The 20,894-nt window shown below is 38.8% G+C and overlaps 6 protein-coding genes across 6 annotated transcripts; 1 reads left to right on the top strand and 5 right to left on the bottom strand.

Annotated features, from left to right (window-relative positions):
* Positions 1 to 124: 124 nt before the first annotated feature.
* On the bottom strand, positions 125 to 5,039 carry Cbr-catp-1 (the record flags this gene model as incomplete). The annotated part of the gene is made up of 17 exons (XM_045241631.1): positions 125 to 328; positions 428 to 689; positions 746 to 1,045; positions 1,092 to 1,197; positions 1,246 to 1,382; positions 1,430 to 1,545; positions 1,851 to 2,132; positions 2,183 to 2,305; positions 2,574 to 2,684; positions 2,731 to 2,935; positions 2,984 to 3,323; positions 3,370 to 3,676; positions 3,725 to 3,941; positions 3,988 to 4,100; positions 4,146 to 4,478; positions 4,760 to 4,986; positions 5,030 to 5,039. The coding sequence occupies 17 exons, from the start codon at positions 5,037 to 5,039 to the stop codon at positions 125 to 127; spliced, it is 3,393 nt and encodes a 1,130-aa protein (XP_045093844.1).
* A 3,031-nt stretch (positions 5,040 to 8,070) lies between these two features.
* On the bottom strand, positions 8,071 to 11,431 carry CBG08752 (the record flags this gene model as incomplete). Its single annotated transcript, XM_002640588.1, has 6 exons — positions 8,071 to 8,187; positions 8,231 to 8,371; positions 9,437 to 9,569; positions 9,619 to 9,809; positions 10,675 to 10,807; positions 11,373 to 11,431. The coding sequence occupies 6 exons, from the start codon at positions 11,429 to 11,431 to the stop codon at positions 8,071 to 8,073; spliced, it is 774 nt and encodes a 257-aa protein (XP_002640634.1).
* Positions 11,432 to 11,941: 510 nt separating this feature from the next.
* On the bottom strand, positions 11,942 to 12,736 carry CBG08753 (the record flags this gene model as incomplete). Its single annotated transcript, XM_002640589.2, has 3 exons — positions 11,942 to 12,035; positions 12,080 to 12,299; positions 12,388 to 12,736. 3 exons carry the CDS (start codon positions 12,734 to 12,736, stop codon positions 11,942 to 11,944), a joined length of 663 nt encoding a protein of 220 aa, XP_002640635.2.
* Positions 12,737 to 12,982: 246 nt separating this feature from the next.
* Cbr-rps-20 lies at positions 12,983 to 13,742 on the bottom strand (the record flags this gene model as incomplete). The annotated part of the gene is made up of 4 exons (XM_002640590.2): positions 12,983 to 13,096; positions 13,383 to 13,522; positions 13,574 to 13,670; positions 13,740 to 13,742. The coding sequence occupies 4 exons, from the start codon at positions 13,740 to 13,742 to the stop codon at positions 12,983 to 12,985; spliced, it is 354 nt and encodes a 117-aa protein (XP_002640636.2).
* Positions 13,743 to 14,359: 617 nt separating this feature from the next.
* On the top strand, positions 14,360 to 16,037 carry Cbr-ekl-4 (the record flags this gene model as incomplete). The annotated part of the gene is made up of 6 exons (XM_045241632.1): positions 14,360 to 14,560; positions 14,605 to 14,745; positions 14,792 to 15,019; positions 15,069 to 15,531; positions 15,584 to 15,879; positions 15,927 to 16,037. 6 exons carry the CDS (start codon positions 14,360 to 14,362, stop codon positions 16,035 to 16,037), a joined length of 1,440 nt encoding a protein of 479 aa, XP_045093845.1.
* A 101-nt stretch (positions 16,038 to 16,138) lies between these two features.
* Positions 16,139 to 18,978, bottom strand: CBG08756 (the record flags this gene model as incomplete). Its single annotated transcript, XM_002640592.2, has 9 exons — positions 16,139 to 16,233; positions 16,281 to 16,588; positions 16,634 to 17,016; positions 17,062 to 17,128; positions 17,232 to 17,397; positions 17,442 to 17,559; positions 17,611 to 17,705; positions 18,300 to 18,824; positions 18,870 to 18,978. The coding sequence occupies 9 exons, from the start codon at positions 18,976 to 18,978 to the stop codon at positions 16,139 to 16,141; spliced, it is 1,866 nt and encodes a 621-aa protein (XP_002640638.2).
* Positions 18,979 to 20,894: the final 1,916 nt, after the last annotated feature.

A 20,894-nucleotide genomic window follows, 5' to 3' on the forward strand; every position in this document is an offset into this window, starting at 1 on the left:
AAAATTCTTGCAAGAGAAAAAATTAACCTGTAATAATGGGGAAACGTGGGATTGGAATCGGGATGCAAACATGGGAAATATAGCAAAATAGTCTTTTTATGTACAATTAAACAATTCGAAAAAATCACCATTTAATTAAACGAACCAACTTGTTCTTGGGGAAGTTTCGAATAAAATATTTACGCATCTCGTTGAAAGCCAACAAATAGAGACCGACGATTGGAGCAATTGCCCAGACATGGGCAGGTGGAGTATGGATATCCATAATGTATTGGAAGACGGGAGTGTAGACGAACATGAACAGAAGGAGAACCTGCGAATAATTCAACTGTTAGAAACTATTCTCTTTGGCGCCCTAATTTTTCCTTCTCCATCAATCGGGGCAACGAGGGAGGGGTTTCTATAGATGATTATTGATAAAAGTTACCTCAATGATAACCGCAAAAACGCTGACAATATTAGTGAGACCATGTCGGAAAACGGAAACTCTTCTCGTGGTGCAATTGTACAAATGGAAGACTTGAGACATAACCAAAGTGATTTGCCATGCTGCTGCCGCCTGTCCTTTGATAAACAACTGTTGCTGCTCATCAAAAGTCAGTCCATTACTAGTTGTGAAATTCTTGGCGCCGATTTTCCAATGATGTTCGGCAGTGAACAAAATGTCACTGATGGGAATGTTATGGTAGCTGAAATCATAAAGTAATATATCATAAAGTAATACGCTTACAGTAATAATACTCACCAATAGACACTGAAATACGCTGCGATACATCCAATGGTTATTCCAAAGCCCGCGAGGATGTAGGCATAAACAAGAAGGCTTTTGGACAAAAGTCTTGCTGTTCTAGATCTTGGTGGAGTATGCATTATATCATTTTCAGGTTGTTCATAGGCTAGGGAGATGGCAGGTGGCATTTCAGAAGCCAGGTCAACTGATAGAATCTGTAGAGGAGAGAGTCCATGGGGAAGACCAAGCATAAATGACATCATGATAGGGAATACTTCTGGCCATAAGTGAGCAAAGGTATAAGCTAAGGATAGTCTGAAATTCGATCATGACTGATAAGTAAATCTTTGAAACTAGAAACCTCAGGTTGTCGAATAGAAGTCTTCCCTCCTCAATGCCCATCACAATCGAGGCAAAATTATCGTCTAGAAGAACAATATCGGCAGTTTGCTTCGCTATGTCACTACCTAGAAAACGTGTCGTTGTGTGTTTCTTTCAGTTCTATAGACTCTTACCAGTTTGTCCCATCGCAATTCCAACATTAGCATGAGCCAGGGCTGGAGCATCATCCACACCTCCTCCAGTTACTGCTACTGTCTCTCCTCTCCGTTGTACTTCTTGAACGATTTCTAGTTTCTGCTCAGTGTTGGTTCTAGAATTTTATATTTCTAAAAACATTCCATGTACTAGTAGGAGTACCTTGCAAATACTATATTACGATTATTGAGAAGCAAATCCCAATCCTGTTTTTTGTATGCCTTCAATTGATCACCGGTAACTACAGCCCATGAGTTTCGTTGCTTTTCAACATCGGCCTGGAATGGAAGAAGATTTCGAAATAGTGGTTGAGAGACTGAAAACCGGGTCTTGGTTTTCACTTCCATTAAAATCAAAGTTTTCGAGGCCTAGTAACATTTCAGCATTCAACTTTCTCCGAAATCTGGCCATGACCCGCTATACAGCCGTTTTTGGGCCAGTTCCGACCAGAACCTGGCCAATATCCGTCCCATAAGCCGTCAGTACTCAACATTTTATAAAGTTTTTAATGAAAAATATTTCAAGATTTTCATATGGTCCTACATGGATTGATTGTAATGTATTCAATCTTACAAAAACATACCGAACTGCTATGTCCAATCAGTCCAATCTGCCTTGCAATTGCCGTAGCGGTAGTTGGATGATCCCCGGTGATCATGAACACTTTGACTCCTGCCACTTTACACTGTTCAATAGCTGCTGCAGTTTCAGGTCTTGGTGGATCCATAATAGCCGCCATTCCAAGAAAAACCAACTCTCCGTTGTATTCTTGTCCATTAAATCTTTGATTCTCGTCTGCATTGAAACTTTTTTGAGCGAAAGCAATGACTCGTCGGCCTTCATTTCCCAGCATCTCCCATGCTGACTAAAATTGTCTTTTATACATTTATGAGCATAACCTGAAACTGTCCCAACCTGACACTCCTTCCTATAGGTATCATCAATAGTTCGAAGTTCATGATGATGCCTCACTTTTGAACATTTTCCTAGAATCACTTCTGGAGCTCCTTTAGTGAAAATCATAAATCGAGATTGCCCCTGCAATGCAACATTACTTCTGTAACGAATCCTCAGTTGTAAACGGGGCCCTGGCAGCCCAATGTCGCGTAGCTCAAACGGTTTTTGGATTGTAACTCTGTTCATATACATGTTACAGTTTTTCAATGAATATCAATTTGTAGTATTTGTCCAGTTGTATCATTAAGAGTTTAGTGGGTCCAAAAAATATTGATTCTAAAAGGAACTATGACAGATCCGGCGAAGGTCCGCCAGGGCCCCGTTTACAAGTATGAACGAGTCCACTCACCTCTCCTGGATTCTCAACTGCTTCTGCTGTGTCGGGGAAGTCACTCGCTAAACATTTGGCTACCACTACTTGACATCTCCTGGTTGAGTTAAATGGTACTTCACATACAGTCTGGAATTGAAACTTTAGAATTCTCGGATCTAGTTGTCTATCTAACCTGATATCTCTGCCTAATTCCTTCTACACTAGCGCTCAGTTCTACATATTGTATCAATGCTACGTCACTTGGAACTCCAAAAATATCATTTTTCTTCGCCTTGGCTCCTTTCTTTCCGGGCTCTCCGGCAGCCGACTGAGATATTTGATTCGTTCGTTCTCTATTCTGTCCTCCCGCCTCTGATATTTGTCCGGTTCTTGTATCTCTAAAGACAAAGAATTAGAAAGCATGTAATTGAAATGTAGAGAATTACACAATTGTAAATTTCTTCTTCAGTTGAGCACTTAACATTGCTTCGGACGCACTTTTCTGCATAGCTCTCATCGTTGAAACGCGTCTCATTGCTCTTCGAACATGTTCAAACTGTCCATTATTACAAACAGACATTACTGTCAATATTTCGGGAAGTGGTTCTTCTAATCTTCCCGGGCTCTTCATTGATGTTTTCATAGCACGAAGATGTGGATGCTTCATGTCCACTGCTGAACCAGTTAGAAGACGAGAATTGAACCAAAGATCTGTGACAACCATTTTGTTCATTGTAAGCGTTCCTGACTTGTCTGCACAGATTACGGTAGCTGCTCCAAGTTCATCTGTAGAAGTTCTTCTTATAAATCCTTATCTTTATCAAAAGCTTACCAATCAGCTCCAACTTCTTTATCAAAATATTCTTCTGTGCCATCCTCCTGGCAATGATTCTTAACTGTGACATTACAGTAGCAGGAAGTCCCTGGGGAACGTTTGCTACGATAATTACTACGAAGCCAACAATAAAATGGTCTAGAACGTTCTCGAATCTAGCAACAAAGCACCCAATGAAGAATACTCCAGTAGCCATTGAAATCGCAACGATTGAAATGAAAGTGGAAAAGTTCTGAAGTTCAGTTTGGAGACGGCCCGATGGTGGTGGAATGTGATGATGTTGCTCGGCAAGAACACCCATAGCCTAAAACATATAGCATCGTTTTATAAAACCTGTAACTAAACGGCTTACTGTGAACTTTCCAGTTCGGATAACAATTCCAATTCCTTCCCCTTCTGTACAATAGGATCCCATGAATGCTACGTTGCAAGAGTCGAACACCGAAGAACCAATTGGAACTGGATCCGCTTTGAACTCTCGAGCCATTCGATCCCCAGTTATATCACTTTCAATCATAAGGCAGTTGGCTTGTAGGATTCGCATGTCTGCTGGGATTTTATAGCCAGCTCTGAAGAAAATCACTTTTCAGTTATAGAACCTAAATAGCTTGATACCTCAAGTACACGAGATCTCCGACCACCACCTCATCAGCTCTGATTTCCTGTTCCTCACAATCACGAATCACATATGACATCGCTGGCATCATATCTCGATTCTCTTGCAATACCTGCAAGTCGTTTGTCGTTCAAAAGCCCAAAAACCAATGACTCACTTTTTTGGCCTTGGCTTGTTGCCAATAAGATAAAATACACATAAATATTACAACAGCAATCAGGATAATCGCACAATACATGTTCAGGGGCTCATTGTATCCCCGTGCCATATGAATGAAATAGGTCATCACAGAAAGAATGGCGGCTCCGATCAGAAGGATCCAGAATTTGAAGTGGAACTGGTCGAGAAAAAATCGAGATAAACTCGGATCGGTTTTGGTTTTGATATGGTTCAGACCACCGTCTTTTAAGCGTTTCTTAGCTTCATCGCTGTGCAATCCGTCACTTCTCTCAGCATGTTGAGGAAAGACGTAGGAGTCTGGGTAGAGATCCTAAAATGTATTTAATTAGTAATACACATGATTCAGAATACTGTGGGAAGTTGTAAAGTTTGCTTCGTATATTACTATATTTTAAATATGAACATCACTTGTTTACAGTTGGGAGAAGTCAATATTGTGAACTACAAAGTTAGAGGCTAATTTTCTGTTAAGTAAGCTGATTTAGAAAAGTTCAACAACTGCTACAGGCACTTTAAGATGATCGTTTGGAAATGTTAGTCCATAATCAGCAGAAGGATTTTACAGACTTTCACAGTAGAAACCAAACTCACCCTTATCTGATCTACGGTCAGTGTGTGCTCCACAAACGAAGTTCTTATATGATCCATTATCGTCATACCCGTATCTTTTTCCTCTTTCTCGAACCTCTTCCGTTTCGTTTTATCCGTAAATTTTGTGACTGTGTTGTCAGCTGATGAACACATTGACGTTCCGGCACTCTCGTGATGTTCCAGCACCACTCCATTTTTCGAAACAGGAACAATACAGTTTGGTGGTTCTGGAAGAATCTTTTGGATGTTGTTATGGTCTGAGGAACTCACTCCGAGTCATACAGTATACTTTCAGTGTATTCTTCTGTTTCTTTTGTTGTAGTGGCAATCAATATGTTCTCTGAAAGTTACAAAAAAGGGTTTCTCTGAAACAATGGATCAAAAAGAGATACAAAGCAAAAGTGTCAAAATCAATTGTCTTTATCAAAAAGGAGAAGAATGGAAAAGAAGAAGAAGAAGAAAAATAAGAAGACGTACAAAGAATGGAAGAGAGACGTTTCAATGAAGAAGAAAAAGAAGATGATGACGCCGTGTCAACTATCCTTCACCAACTATAGAAATAGAATATAATGTTAAAATAGTGAAAGAGAGACAGAGACAGCGGAAAACAAATGATACAGTATCACAGATATTTTGATGTACAATTAAAAGAGACAAGAGGGAAGAGAAATTGAAGGAGACTTGACTTTTGAAAGTGTGCGTATTTCATTTTGGGAAAAAATAAGTCAGTTGACAGATAAACTGTCTGATTAGGTTCTCTCTCTCTCTCTCTCTCTCTCTCTCTCTCTCTCTCATGTTCTAGATTTATTTTGAAACTTTTTTTTGGGATGTTAGTTTCAAAACGTTCTTGTCATATGTTTCTGACATTGATTCCTTTCTGTTATTCCATGCAGTAAGAATTTAGTAAACAATAAAGGGAAAATCGAAATATGCCTAACAAGGATTATAAAATCCATTGTTGTTCATATCGAACTAACTTGTCTACAACCTGAAAATATACATGAATAAATAGTTTTTAGACCAACTGTTTTGTAAAAGGACGTTTAAATGGAGATCTAATTTCATGGAAGGTATTATAATCTGTCGAACAATAGAGATGTTCAGTAGAAAGTAGCCAAATTAGGGGTTAAAAAATAACCTCACGGGCTAGAAAAAAATAGGGCTAATGTTTTGTTGTTGATAACTTTTTTTACAATTAACTCCTGATGAGATTTTTCAAATGGAAACCGAACAGGAACGGTAGCTCGAAAAACCGCCGCATTCACAGGTAATGCGGGTTTGCTGAAGAGCGCGCAAACGGTGGCTGAAGTTTCAAGAATTGGCTATAATTTGCGTTTTAGAGCAAATGGGGAAAATTTTGTGATAAGAAGTATAAAAGCAATCATTAGTAGTCGAGCCATAATAAGAAAAACCTATGTTTCTCTGTAAAATGTTTTTGAAATTCCAAAAAATCAAACAAATAATTTTTTTGATATTTTTAGTTGTAGCCATTTCTCAGACCTTCAGCCGCCGTCTGTACGCTTTTGGGCAACCCCGCCTGGTCTGTGCTCTTACGATGAATAACTCATCAGGATTAGATTTCAAACGAAAAATCTATCGAAATGAAAAACAGTAGTTGAAAAAATTTTACATATTATTCACCTAAACATTTGCTTCCATTTTTTTTTCTCGAATGTCCTTCAGACTGTATTATTGTGGTTGTGTGCTGGACGATGCAAAGGGGGAGTCAAAGAAACATAAAGGAGGAGAAAAAGTGAAAAGTGTCAAAGAATAAAACAGGGGTACCGCAAAAAAAGTTTTTAGACACACTATCTGGTCAGTGTCCCTTTCTCACCATCACATCCAAATATGACATCACTTCATCTAAATCGTCGTCAATCGGTCAAAAACGAGAAATCGTATATAAAAACCATTGGCACGACTGTGTTTGGTATTGAGACGAAGAAGAAGACGTTAGTAGTGTATTAGTGGGTGTAGGTTCTATTACAAATTTTCGTATTTTAGTTTTTATAGAATATGTGACAAAATTTGAGAGACAGGAGAAGAGAAACAATTATTGAATGAGGAATGCAGGGATGATATACAGAGTTGGAAAACCATCTGGAACTAAAAATAGTCTAATTCCAAAGGGGGAGTGACCGACTATTGAATTTCGGCTGTTCGAACTTTTGCAGATTTCACACTATCAGAAGATTGCTGATTTTTGAGTGTTTGGTCTTCTCATAGGGCGTCGTCTCATCCGACGCACCGCGCTTTTTTGTTCTAGTTTTTTTGGCCGGGTGCCAAATGTTTCTTGTGAATTTTTGATCGCGCGATGTGGGTGCCAATGTATTGACTGAAAAGATTCGGGTTTTTGTTCTGTCTTTGAAAGCAGTTTATCTTTCCTGGAAGCAGTTTACCTTTCCGCAGTTTATCTCTTTTATTTTTCGGAAAGATAAACTGCTTCTGAAAGCGTTTATCTTTCCGAAATTTGAAACTCCTCGGGAAACTGTACTGGGTGGCAGGGGCTAAATTTTTCCTGAATTTTCAACAACTGATTTTTTGTTTCCAGAAGCGACACAAGAACCAGAGCAACGAGTTGTCGGGACTTCTTTCTCATCGACGGAGGACACTCTTCTAGATTGCTAAGGATCTTTTACTATTCTTCTAATAAGGTAAATCGGCTGTTGATTCATACTTTCAAACGGGGCCCTGGTGGGCCTTCGGTGGCTCTATCATAGATTCTGTAAGATCAATATTTTTGCACAATCCCAAATGCATATGAGGAAACTTGACGAGTACTACAAAATTATGGTGATTGCAAAGCTGGATTTTGTGCATGAACAGAGTTACAAGCAAAAAACAATCTGAGCTCCACGGTCATAGAAATATGGCTTGCAACTTTATTCATAGACAAGATACAGCTTTCCAAAGTGTTTCATTTTATAGTACTTGTCGTGTTCTATCTAAATGAGTCGGTCCCAAAATATTGATCTTTAAAGGAAATATGCTCCGAATACAATCTTCTTGAAATAATCTCGCGTGTCATCAAAAAAATCTCTAAAAAATGAAAATCAATTTTCAAATATTTTTGTTTTTAAACTATTCTATGTCTATCTCTTTCTTTTTTTCCTTTTCATATTTTTAACCACGGAACGCCTTCGTCATATTTAGAAAACCAAAAAAAGGATACGATAACAAAACAAAAGAAAAGTGTTGATAATGACGATGATGCGATGATGTGATATCATTATCACATGATAAACCAAAGATTTTCAGATTTCATATACACTCATTTATCTCTTTCTTTCTATTAAAAAAAAAGTACAGTATTAACAGTTTCCTTCGGGCCCACTACACCACTTCTTTGGCATTGGTGGCGACAAAGAGGATTCGTCTCCAGAGAGATTTTCTGAAGAAACGACGGCAATAGTTGGCTTCCGCTCTGTCTGAAAATAGTTTTTTGAGATCACTATGTGAAGCTCTTCTTACCAATCGCCTTCCCAACTTCTCAGTCAACGTTCTTGTCTCTCGAATGTTCCTCTCAACAGTTAGAAGGCGTTGGTTTGCTTGATGCCCATTCTCGATCATGATCACATTTGAGAGTAGCTCTTTTGTAGAATTTTTTGCATTCTGGAAGCATTTTTTGGTTGAAGTATTCCAACCCCTTATTTATGTATTGAATTTGAAAAGAGCAGAGGGGAGAGGCGCCCGTGTACCCATTCATGGGTTCTTCCAATGAATCTTGATCTACAATAGTAAAATACCAAACTTCAAATTTCTGTTCCTTTCCTAAAAACGAGTTTTGCATTGAACGGTTGTCGTTTCCCGGTAGTTTCTAACATTCAACCTATGCGTCAAGTGGTTTTCAAGTGCGATTTCGATATTTAGTTCTTTTCAATTCGTGTCAATCGACTTTTGCGTTATTCTGTCAGCTCCTAGAAAGACATGTAATTTTAAAAATTCTAATAAGTGTAGAAAATTGGATGAAACCCTATGCAATGTCTTTTTCAAGGTGAAATGTTAGGTGCCACATTTTTTGTTGCATTGCCTTGTAATTTGGCCAATCTCTTCGAGAATTCACTAATTTGAATACTTCTCCAAGACCACCCATTCTGACTTCATAAGTCTAATTCATATTAGAGTCCTACCCAAGACATTTCAGTTGTAAAGTTCTAGCTGCTGTCTGTTCATCTATAAATGTCTATCGGACAAGTTTTAACTACCTTTTCAGAAACCGAAGTTCTTCGGTACAGTACGTCTTCTATATTTATTCCTATTTCTTTAGAATTTTTCTAATCCTATATATAACTCTAAATATTCCTATTTCGAAGTGTAAGTTTCCAGAAAGACAATTCTTGATTTGAGGTGAGCACGTACCTCCCTAGTAATAGACAGTGTGCTAGTGAGATACTGCTCATCTCAGATCAAGGTCAAGCCTTTCGAACTTTTTCCAAATTATCTAACTTCTTCATCAAAGGAAAGAACTAGTTTTGAGAAAAGTGTCAATATTCAATAGTTTCAACCTCACACTGTTCTTATTATTTCGTCTAGTCTTCCCTGTCTAACTAAGTCTCACTGCGTCTGAGTGAGTTTGATATGCAGGCTATGACTACCAAGATCTGGAGTTTCCACGTAGCTAACTATCATCAGTAAGGTAGGTGTAAATCACAGATCTAAAAAGCCTTTTTTTCATACCTCCACAACATTCAAAACCTCTTCCGTGACCACATCTGCAAACTGCAGACACAAATATGACCAGCTACAGAGAACATCTAATCTATCAAGCTCGTAGTGCTTCCATAATTGAGTAGCCGCTGCCCAGAAGTAGCTGGAAAATAGAAAATGGATTAAACTGAGATAAGAAAAAAGGAATTCACCTAAAACTATGTGTAACTCTAGTCCATGTTTCGTGCCTCAACTGTGAATGCGTTGGCTTCCGCGGCATTCGTTCCTGAACTCGACATATAGTGTGGTAGGCATAGTATATGCTCAATTGAGAGCTAGAAACAGCACGGGTGTCAACAGTACGTGGGTTTCGTTCGATTGCATCTATCCATTCCCAGCAGACCTGGAAAGTGGATATTTTTGCCTAAACACAGAATGTCATCCTTCTTGTTATAGATATAAAAAGTTGTCAATTGATAAAATGTTTTTGATATCGTATTAAAGATTTTGTCAGTGGAACACTTTTTGACATCTCTCCCAGGAATCGAGACAAATTAGCTCAACGTTAAAAGGGCGGCAGCCGTCGCTTAGCTCAGCAGGTCTTTTTAACTTTGAACCAATTTATCACGATTTCTGTGAAAGATAATAAAAAGGGGGCAACTAACAAAATGTTTATCATAATGTCAGAAACATTATATCAGTATACACTTTTTATATCTTTCACAGGAATTGAGATAGGTGAACTCAAAGTCGACGATTTGACTGACGTTCTAGTATGTAGACTGTTTACGGTATCTAGAATTCCTTGGAAATCACATAAGAGTGTGCATAAAAAACGAGGGGAACATTGATAAAAGCTTCTCAACATAATTTTATTGGTTGAATCATCTTGTAGTCTTTAATAAAAAGTATTTATTAAGATCTGATGCCACCTTTTCTATATGAGCTTTTGAGCTTAATTATCTCGGTTTCTATGAGAGATGTCAAAACTTTGTCAACTAGTAAAGTATTGGTGATATCATGATGAATATCTTTTAAAAGTTGACAACCTTTTGACACCTCTCATAGGAACCGAGATAATTGAGCTCAAAGTTAGTGGATTTAAAATATCTTGATTGCCAATGCCAACATAGAACAATTTTCAGTTAATTAAACATTGAGATTACGTTGTTTCATATTTTCTCATATTTGGTACCGTTTAAGCACTTGGACTAATTGTTAGAACACAGATAATAAAGCTTTCCAATGCAAACGCGACACCAACTCACCTCAATCAATGATTCATCATAATGACTTGTATTCAGAATACACGAATACACATGATCAATCAATTCCAACTGCTCCACAGAGAACGAATGTGTTGGCTGACTAGCAAGCACATTGCGAATCACAGAAACTGCTCTGCAAATGTGTTATGTTTTAAATAGAATAGGGTCACCCTATTTGAGCCTTTGCTGCTTTAAATGAACTATTAGTCTATTCGCGTATTGCGGCCGAAAATCCGGTCCAGTAGCGAACGTATCTCGAAAATGTTCAATTTTCGCCAATTTCTCTTAATTTTCGTTCTTTTTTGACAATTTTTTTCTGATTATCATATATAGCAAAACAGTTAAAAATAAAATATAAGATAAAAAATTATAAGAAAATTCGGTTAGACACTAATGAGAATCAGACGAAAATTGACAAAAACGAGCGAAAAATGAGAGAAATATGCAAAATAAATTGATTGTGAGGTACGGTATTATTGTTGTCCGAAAAGATTGGAGTTAGAGAGTATTTTTGCGGTCTGAATACGGTATGCAAACAGCACATACTCGGTGAGACGCAGAGAAATTTTTCGTTCAACTGTCTGCGTCTCGACTCCAATTTTTTCGCACAACAATAATATTAAAGGTACACTGATTCAAAAAATTGGAATTTTCGTTGCTGGACCGAGGATGCGCCTTTAAACTTTCGGAACACTAACTTCTCATAATCTCTGGAAACCGTAGCATTGAATGCTTCTTGTAGAATGTCTGAGGTCATTTTCTGCAATTATTTAAAAATTGATTACAAAAAATCAAGTTGAAGAAAATGGAAAAATAGAATATCGCCTTCTTCAAGTTTATTGAATCGTCTGGCGACATCTCAAAAGCAAAACTGGAAGCTAAAGCCTGTCACATCCTCGCTGCTTCAGCATCCATCCAAAAAAAAATAAGTCGTTGCGCTTCGCTTTAGAAGGTTGACCAGTACAAGTAGGTCAGCGGGACAGTTGAGAGTGAAAGGAGTACCAGGTGTGTGTAAGTGAAGGGAGAAAGGATTTCGAATTGCGAATCATACAGAAGTTTTTTCTAAATGTTTATACGAAAAGAAAGCGAGGCAAAAAAAACAGAAATGTACAGTATTATGGATGAATAGTATCATTTTTCCGGAAACAGAGGAAATGAAACCATATGGGGAGACCTTAATAATGAATGCCGTAATGATATTGAGACGAAAGGGAAGTAGGGAATGTCTACGGGTTAATTGATTCGAGTATCAGGAAAACTGAGTTCATTAGGTGGATGATGATCCGGCACCGCCAGAAGCAGCGAAAACTCCAGCCAGTCCCTTAACGTCGAGTGTGTCGAATTCGTTGCTGTCAACGCGTCTGAAATTTGTGTTATATTTAAAGACGTAATTTCTGCAACTCACTTTACATCTCGAGCCGCACCCTTATTATTCTTCGGATATTGTGTCATTTTAGCAATGTCGATGACGTACGCCTGTCCGCAAATTGTGACTTCAGTGATTGGCGTTCTGTGGTTGTATGCTTCCTCAATGTCTTTCTCGACACGTGGATCGAATCGCCACCATCCGCGATTTCGTCCGTGATACAGCCAGTACATTTTAGTAGACGCGGTGTTAAGAGCGGCTGAAATATAATAAATAGGTCACTTTCGCAGAAGTCTAGGGGTATCAAAAAAAAAAGCGCTTCCACGTGGTTTAGCTGAAGAACTCACCATTCAGCGCATTCACATCAGGCTTGACATCCTCGTCAACTGGCTCTTCTTTCACTTCTTTCTCAGCTGAATTACTTGTCGATGGAGCTGGTGAATCAGGCATATCCATTTTGAGATTGAGATTTTGCTTTGGTTTTTTGAAAATCTTCTCATCGATTGGCCCGCGACAAATCGGACACCCTCCCAAGTGAGCCATGCTCACACCTTTAAGGCAGAGGAAGCAGAATTTGTGGCCACACGCCGGAATTGCTGTCGGAAGCACCATCTCACAGTGGCAAACCGGACAATCCTTGTCTATTGCAGCGTTCACAGCCATCTGTCTGCGCGGCGTCATATTTTTCGAGCTCATGTACGATTCTAAATAGATGGAGTATAAGTGATATGTAAATTGTTATCTGTTAAAAGTATTCGCGCGGAAAGGTTCTAAACCATAAATTGTAACAAGAGATATGATAAAGTTTTATGATTTTTAGTTCATAACACTTCCAACACAACAAATCAAAACCAAAAGGAGCAGCAACAAACAAGGTAAAAGGAAAGAGTCGCGGTGTATGAACATCGAGCCGGATACCCGTCTGTAGCCGCACCAAGGCACTTAGTCGGCTCTGGTGACCTCAATATCGACTCCTGGCTCGATGGAGATCGAAGTGATCTGGCGGAGAACCTCAGCTGGAGCGTGGAGGTTGATGAGGCGCTTGTGGATGCGCATCTGAAATGAATTGATTATTATCTTGGGAAATCAATACGCCAGTGGCCGAGGTTTTTCATATGGCACGACCGCGAGGCGAGAATGTTTGAGAATAATACGTTTAATTCATAAACACGGTGCATCACCGGAAACAGGTCTCAATTTAAAAGCTAAACACCAGAATAAATTCGAGACATCAAAAAACCACATTTTTGTTTTTTTGCTATTGACATTTCTCGAAACGGATATGCTCGAAATATTCGAACAACTTTTCTGATTTTTTGACATTCTTCCCTGATTTACTCACCTGGAAGCGATCCCAGGTCTTGGATCCCTCTCCACATGGGGTCTTGCGGGTGGTGATGCGGAGAACCTTGGTGGGCATGCGGATTGGGCCCTTGACGATGAGGTGCTCGTTCTTGGCTCCGTCGATGAGTTGAGCGCAGACTAAAAAATTTGTATAGAAAAAAATTTCTTCTTTCATTTTTGAAACCCTACCCTTCTCAAGCGGCTTGACGCTTTGGCAGGTCAGAGTCAAACGGATGCGGTGCTCCGAGTTATCGGTGAGGGCCTTCTCATTCTTGAAAGCGACAGCCTGAAAAAATATGCTATGCTTCTTCTAATTTCTAGCTTTTAGATATACAAAAAAAAAACAAAAACTCACCATGGTTGATTCGAAGTAGAATTTAAAGAGCTTTGAAGGACTGCTATCTTTTGATTTTAGCCTTTCTGTGCTCTATTGCCAGTTTGAGTGCTGCAAATGAAAAATTTTAGTTTTAGGCCGAACAGATGAAATTCTTCGAAAAAGCACGATAATTCACAAAGAAAACTCCACGATTTTTTAAATTGTAGCTTAAACATACTCGCGAATCAGAATTTCATGAGAAAAATGTTCAGAAAACATCAAAAAACACTAAAAACCACCGAGAAATCACCAAAAAGACATTTTTGAAAAAAGTTCCACCACCCAAAATTACACACAATGGTTAAGCGTTTGTTACTCAGCCAACGCCACCGTATAGCGGCCAACCTGCGAATCTAACAGCGAAATGTTCAGTGGGGCGAACTTGCATTTTCGCAGCGAGAGAATTTTTTTTCCGAGTTTTTTGTTTTTTTTTGTTGAATAAGCGGGTAGAAATATAATTTCAAACAGGCTGATGAAGAAATACTTAACTGTTTCGGAGAAAATGTACAACCAGCAGGTTCTGTTTCTTTTTTGTTCCGCATTTGTTTCGCCGTTTAGAAAAAAATAACAAGAAAAAACTAGTTTCATTGAATTTACAGATGATTGGAGATGCTCATCAAATTCTCCTGGGCGGCGCCGCCGACGCCTCGAAAGAAACAACCTCGAAAAAAACGCCGAAACAGACTTCATTTCGAAAACCAGAAGGAATGAAGCGGGAGCTGTTCAACTTGATCGCTGGCAAGGATATTACATCTGTCATGCCCACAGACGTTAAGAAAACTTACAAGCAGAAGTTTCAGGTAAAATCAAAAATTTTATTCTTTTAACAAATTGAAATTTGAAGACCGGATTTCGCGCTGTTCGAAAATTCAAATGGATCCCTTTCACTAATGAAGGAAGAACTGACAATCTTATGTTGAATCACTGGGTTCGATCAGATAAAATTGAAGCACAAACTCCGTATGCATTCGCAAAATTCAACAGAGTGAGAATTATCAATTTCCCTTTCAAAATCGAAACAGTTGTTTTAGGTGATCGAAATTCCTACTTACACTGATGAAGAGTATGAAAATCATCTGAAAATTGCAAAATGGACGCGAGAAGAAACTGATTACTTATTTGATGTCTGCCGACAATTTGATCTTCGTTGGTTTATAGTCGCCGATAGATATGATTGCAAAAAGTTTGGAGTAAATCGGTCAGCTGAAGATCTAAAAGAACGGTTTTATCAAATTCAGTATGAATTGCAGTTGCTGAGAGTGAGAAACTGGGTAAAATATTAATCATTCAACTGTATTTCACTTCCAGGATCCCAGTTCGACACCCACTGGTTATGATGCAGATCACGAACGTCGACGAAAAGAACAGTTGAACAAGCAATGGAATCGGACTAAAGAGCAGTTGCAAGAAGAAGAGGATCTGATTGCTGAGATGCGAAGAATCGATCAGAGAAAGAAGGAGAGAGAAAAGAAGGCGCACGATCTTCAGAAGCTCATCAATATGTCAGAACAGCCGGCGAGTCCTTCAACAGCAGGATTTTCTGGAGCGGCCGCTGGAAAGCGCAACAAACAGTTCAGAACGAAAGCGGGATCCATTTCGATGGCTCCTGGTCCACTATTCAATCCTCTGGATATTTCTGTTACTGCTTTGCGATTCTCCGAATTCAAGTCTTCCGGTGTTCATATGCGCGGTCAAGAAATGAAGTTGCCGACTAACATTGGACAGAAGAAGTTAAAGAATATTGAGGTGGTTCTGGAGAAATGCAAAATGGGTGAGTTAGATATTGCGACTTTCAGAATTCCTAAATCATTGTTATGCTTTAGAAATGAATCCAGTCGCTTCGGAGTCCATCATGAAGGTCTACAACGATTTCCGCTCACAAATTATGCTGGCTCAAGAGCTCAAATCTGCCATGCAGACTGCAGAATTCGAGTTGGAATCCTTACGGACCAAACTGCAGGAACAAGGAAAAGATTTTGATATCGATTCACGTTTCCGAATTTCACAGTTGCCAGAAGGTGGTTTGGACGATGACATGGTGGGAGGTCCTGGAATGGCTTCCACCGCTCGAAGAATAACTTCCTGGATTGATTGTTCTAGTTCCAAAGAAATTTCAACGGTTAGTTCCGATTCATTAGAACCGGGCAAATGTAATCGTCAAAATAGTTCCAGGCCAACGCTCGCAAACGAAAAGCGACCGCAACAACGCCAACGCTCACTTCAACACCTTCCTCGTCTTCTATGGGAGGAGACCCAAAAAGGAGGAAAAATAACTAATCATTTCGAAAAAGTTGTATGTATATTTATGATCTAACGACATAATTCGATCTTATGAAAAAATGTTCTCGAAATTTTCTTCAAAAAGATATAATACGGCTTTATTCTGTAGTGGCAGATTTTATTGCACGCTCCATCCGTCGCGTTTTCTCCCGATGCATGAAGATGACCGCAGCTATAAGCAATAGGAAGAAGGCTGAAGAAAAAGTAGGATAATCAAATTTTTAGGGCTCAAAAACTCACCGACTATAGCAATGGCCCAATAGAAAATAGTGTACTTTACCACACGATCACTCTCACTCCTCCGATCACTCGCAAAAGTGATTCTAACCTTCTCATTGCCTAGTATCAAATCAACCTTCAGATCCCACATTACAAAGTTCAAGATCAAAATCTCATCGGCTCTCTGGACGATTCCCTGCGCCAGACATGGGCGGGACTTATCGAATTTCTTCGGTTTGCGCAAGTTGATTCTCCACTTTGGCTTGATCTTGTTCATGTCGTACACCTCACTATCCACACGAATTCGAAGGTTTTGATGTTGGCCGACTCTAGAATATTGAAAAAAGTGGAAATATTTCAAGCAAGGGGCTCACATCACTTTCATGTGGTCAGTTCCCACTCGAATGTCCACAAAGTGCACCTGTTGACACGAGTCTGAAACTGTTTCCGAGGATTCCATATTGGCATCTGCCAGCGAAACATTATGACACTTCGCCCATTCCAAACAGTCAGTTTTTTGAACATGCGATTTACAAGATTCGGACACTACAAACATTCCTGATCTGAATTTATAGCCACTTGCTGCTTTGTTGGCAGTTAGAAATTTGGGAATTAGCGATTGTTTAATTGTGTCAACAGCCAATTTGACAGCTGGACTATTCTGGAGAAGGGAGGAGAATAATGGAATGCCACGATGCGTATATGGTGGAATCGAGAGAAGTTTGAAGAGCTCTATCAAGTGCTGCTGGTTCGACTTCTAGAGAAAGAAGAGATTCGGGAATTCGAGGAGCAAAAGAATTACCACTCTATTTTCGAGAAGTCTAACGGAGAGGTGTCCGGTTCGAGTTCTAGATGAGAAGACGTTTTCGCTGGAATTCATTCAAAGAAGTTCTAATTCTAGACCCATAAAAAATTTAGGTTGTTCTGTACTACAGTAACCCATCAAAATAATGTATTTGACCCATCACTCACCAATCCGAAGACGTCTGAAAGTCGTGTCCACAAATAGCTGGAGGACAGCAACACGCCGAGCAACATCCCCAATTATCCCATAACACAAAAAGTTCCAATTGCTCATCCTTCACAGCTCCGACAGTAACTTGAAGCGATTCGTAGTCTTGATAGGTGAAGATTTTTTCTGTAAGAACAAAATTTGATCTTCTGAGAGATAAATTGATCTACCATCGGAATCATCTGGTCCCACTACATCGCCATTCACAAAAATGTTACTACTGATCACTTTTCCATTCAATTCCATTCCGCACATACTGGTGAATCCACTGGTTCGACGGGAGTGAATCTAAAACTTTTTTTTGTTTTTTTTTCAAAATTTCAAAACTTTTCAAAATACCGCTAACTCTCCATTGGGATAACCTAAAACTTCTCGATCTGCTTCAGTTGTCGCATGCTCCCCACTCCATCTTGTCCAAGTTCCAAAGTACAAATCTGCAATTTTCTCTAATAGAAGACCACCCCACGCGCCAATTTTGAGCTTAATTATCTAGATTCTTGTGAGAGATATCAAAAATGTGTCAACTGATAAATTGTAGATCAAAATATCAACAATATTTTATCAGTTAACCAATTTTTTTTCTTTTATAGAAATCGCGATAATTGAGCTCAATGTGTCTGGGCTCCTCTTAAAGCGGTCACAATAGTCCTCTTTTATTATATGCTCACTCGATGTGGTTCTTAATAAAGACTACAAAAAGGTTCAACCAATAAAAATGTGTTGAAAAGCTCAATTATTTCGATTCCTGTAAAAGATATCAAAAGGTTGTCAATTGATAAATTCATTATCATAAAATTACCAATATTTTGATAGTTGACAAATTTTTTATATCTTTCATACAAAGCGAGATAATTGAGCTCAAAGTTGGCGGTTTGGGACAGGCTTCTATCAGAGGAAAAACGATATTTAGATTTTACCTTGCTATAAGAAATCGTTACTGTTAATAGCCTTTGATTTATTTGAGGGGTCCCAATTTATTTCTAACTTGTAATTTAGGTCCCTATCGTTAATGTGAGCCCAAAACCAACCGTTCTCCAGCAAGTATTGCTCGAAATCAGCAACACGTGGATTCTGCTCACAATCCATATAACTACAGTAGTCCTTGTCGTTGTTGAGATGTCTCGTCCCAATCGCCAGTTTTGTCAATTGCTGACTAAAATCTCTCTCCGGAAACAAGTAGTTGATGTTGTTGAGTCCTTCGATAATTGGATGACACGTGGCACATTTCACCTGATAAGGAAGACCAGCTTCTCGAGTTGTCTGATAGATTCGGAAGCCGATATGAAAGAAATCAGTAGAATCACACCATGCTTTTGAAATGTGAGATGTTCGGAAAGAGGGATTTGCAATGAAGTACGGTAGTTTGTGATTGATACTTTGTTTCCCATTCAACCATCCCATCGAATCAAACTCTAGTATTTTTCCAGCGAAAGATACATTTTGGAAGTGATAGATCACCAAATAATCAGTATATTGACCTAGTTCACTGGGAAGGGGAATATGGGAATAGAGGGAATAGAGCCCAATTCTGTCGGTTATATCTGGTCGTGTTTCTGGAAAAGAGAGATTTCAGGCTCCGCCCATTTCATGACGCTTACTTGGCACGTCGATATCATTGTTGAAAAAGTTTGTTATGTCGGAAATATTTGGTAGTCCGTTGATCTGGGTGATTAGTAAGACGTTTAGCAGGAAAGTTTTGAAAAACATTTGTCTGGAAGTTTCCTAAATAACTGGTTTTGCTGGATCCTCTCACACGTCACTTCTCTTCCAGCTGGAAAATTTCAGAGGCTCCGCCCACTCAGTTCCGATGGGCACCAGTATTAGTGAATTTAAAAGATTCATCTTTATGAATTTATGAATAAACAGGTTTACTTGTTCTAGAACGTTCAATTTTGGCTTATTCAATAATTGTAAACCGCGCCCCTGGCGGGCCTTTGCCGGGCCCTGTCATAATTTCTTTTAGAATCAATGTTTTCGAAAAATCTAAATTAGGTATGATGGAACTTGATGAGCATTACAAAATGATACTATTTGAAATACTATATCTTGTCTATGAACAAATTTTCAGGTCATAAAGTTGTGACATCGTAGCTGAGGTGGTTTTTGGCTAACTTTATTCATAATCAGATACAGTCTTACAAATAGTCTCATTTTGTAATACTCTTTAAATTCTACCAGACTAAAAGAAAAGAGACACCATCCATTTATTCATTAGGAGAATTATGATGATTAGGCGTTGGTCAAACATCCTCAATCGATTTTTATCCTTTCACTTTCATCCTTTCACTTTTTTTCAACTGATTTCCAGATTTCGACTTTTCACACTAACTACAGTAATCGAATCACCCAAAAACACTCAAAACTGACCATTACGTGCCGTTGGGAACGAGCAAAAAAAGTGCGCTTGTTTCATTATTATCTCTGCCCACTCACTTCCAAATTCTTTCTTTCTTCCCCTCTTTCTCTTCAATATTCTTTTTTTTCTTGAACTTAACACAGACACAGTTCCTTCCCTTCTCTTCTGTACTCTCTATTTGCATCTATATATTTGCGCACACCGGGCTCCGAGAGCACTCTCTCTCCCTCTTCTTCACAACACTTGGAGGGAGATGAAAATTCTGGTTGCGATGTGTATTAGCAACAACCATGGGAGTAGCCTCGTTTTGGGAATAGAGGGTTGCTAACCAACGCCAATCTCCTCTTCTTTTTTGTTTTCATCCTTTTCTAGGGTTTCAATTTCCTCTTTTCTTTCTAGTCAAAGTAGAAAAATCCCCTCTTCCCGAGTTAAATCAAAAGGGTAAAACCTTTGAAATTCGACCTTCAGGATAGTTGTGAAGACTTTGTTTTGTGATTTTCAAAGTATCTGTTCCTGTCATCACTTTTCAACTCTATCTCCTCTCCTTTGCCTAGCTTCACAATCCTCTCCTCTACGCTAGCTTCGCATTGGTAAAAATTTATCACTACTACACTGTTAATTTGGGCTCCAAATTTTTTTTGAGAACCCAGAATTTTATGCCAAAAATATCCAGTTTATAGAGCTTTTGATCAGAGCCTAGCTTATTTTGACTCAATTTACTTCCTTTCTCAATACGTATATCCACCGAGTACCATAAACACTCTAATAGAACGCCACCCGGACCGTCCATTTTGAGCCTATATATCTCACTTTTTCGAAAGATATCAAAAAGCTGTTAACTAATAAAATGTTTCTCATGATATTAGCAACATTTTATTAGTTAACTACTTTTTGATATCTCTCACAGAAAATGAGATATTTAGGCTCAAAGTAGATGGCCCGGGTGGCGTTCTGTTGGAGTGTTTACGGTATTCTTTTATATTTCAATGCTTCAGTTTCACCAGCTAGTAGTTGTTCCATCAGTTTTTTTTCAGAGTGATCATAAGAGGTACTCTTCTCCTTTCGTTCCCATTGCATGATTTGTGTTTAACCCCACACAAACTACACGTGTCTATCTACCTACAAGACATGAAAAAGCTATTGAGCACGGTTCCAATGTAACACTTTATGAGAGAATAATTTAGATAAACTCTTTTGTAATACCGTAAAACCTCTAATAGAACGACACCCGGATCGTCCACTTTGAGCCTATATATCTAATTTCTTT

This window comes from Caenorhabditis briggsae (assembly GCF_000004555.2).
Source record: "Caenorhabditis briggsae complete genome, chrI, whole genome shotgun sequence".
NCBI lineage: Eukaryota > Metazoa > Nematoda > Chromadorea > Rhabditida > Rhabditidae > Caenorhabditis > Caenorhabditis briggsae.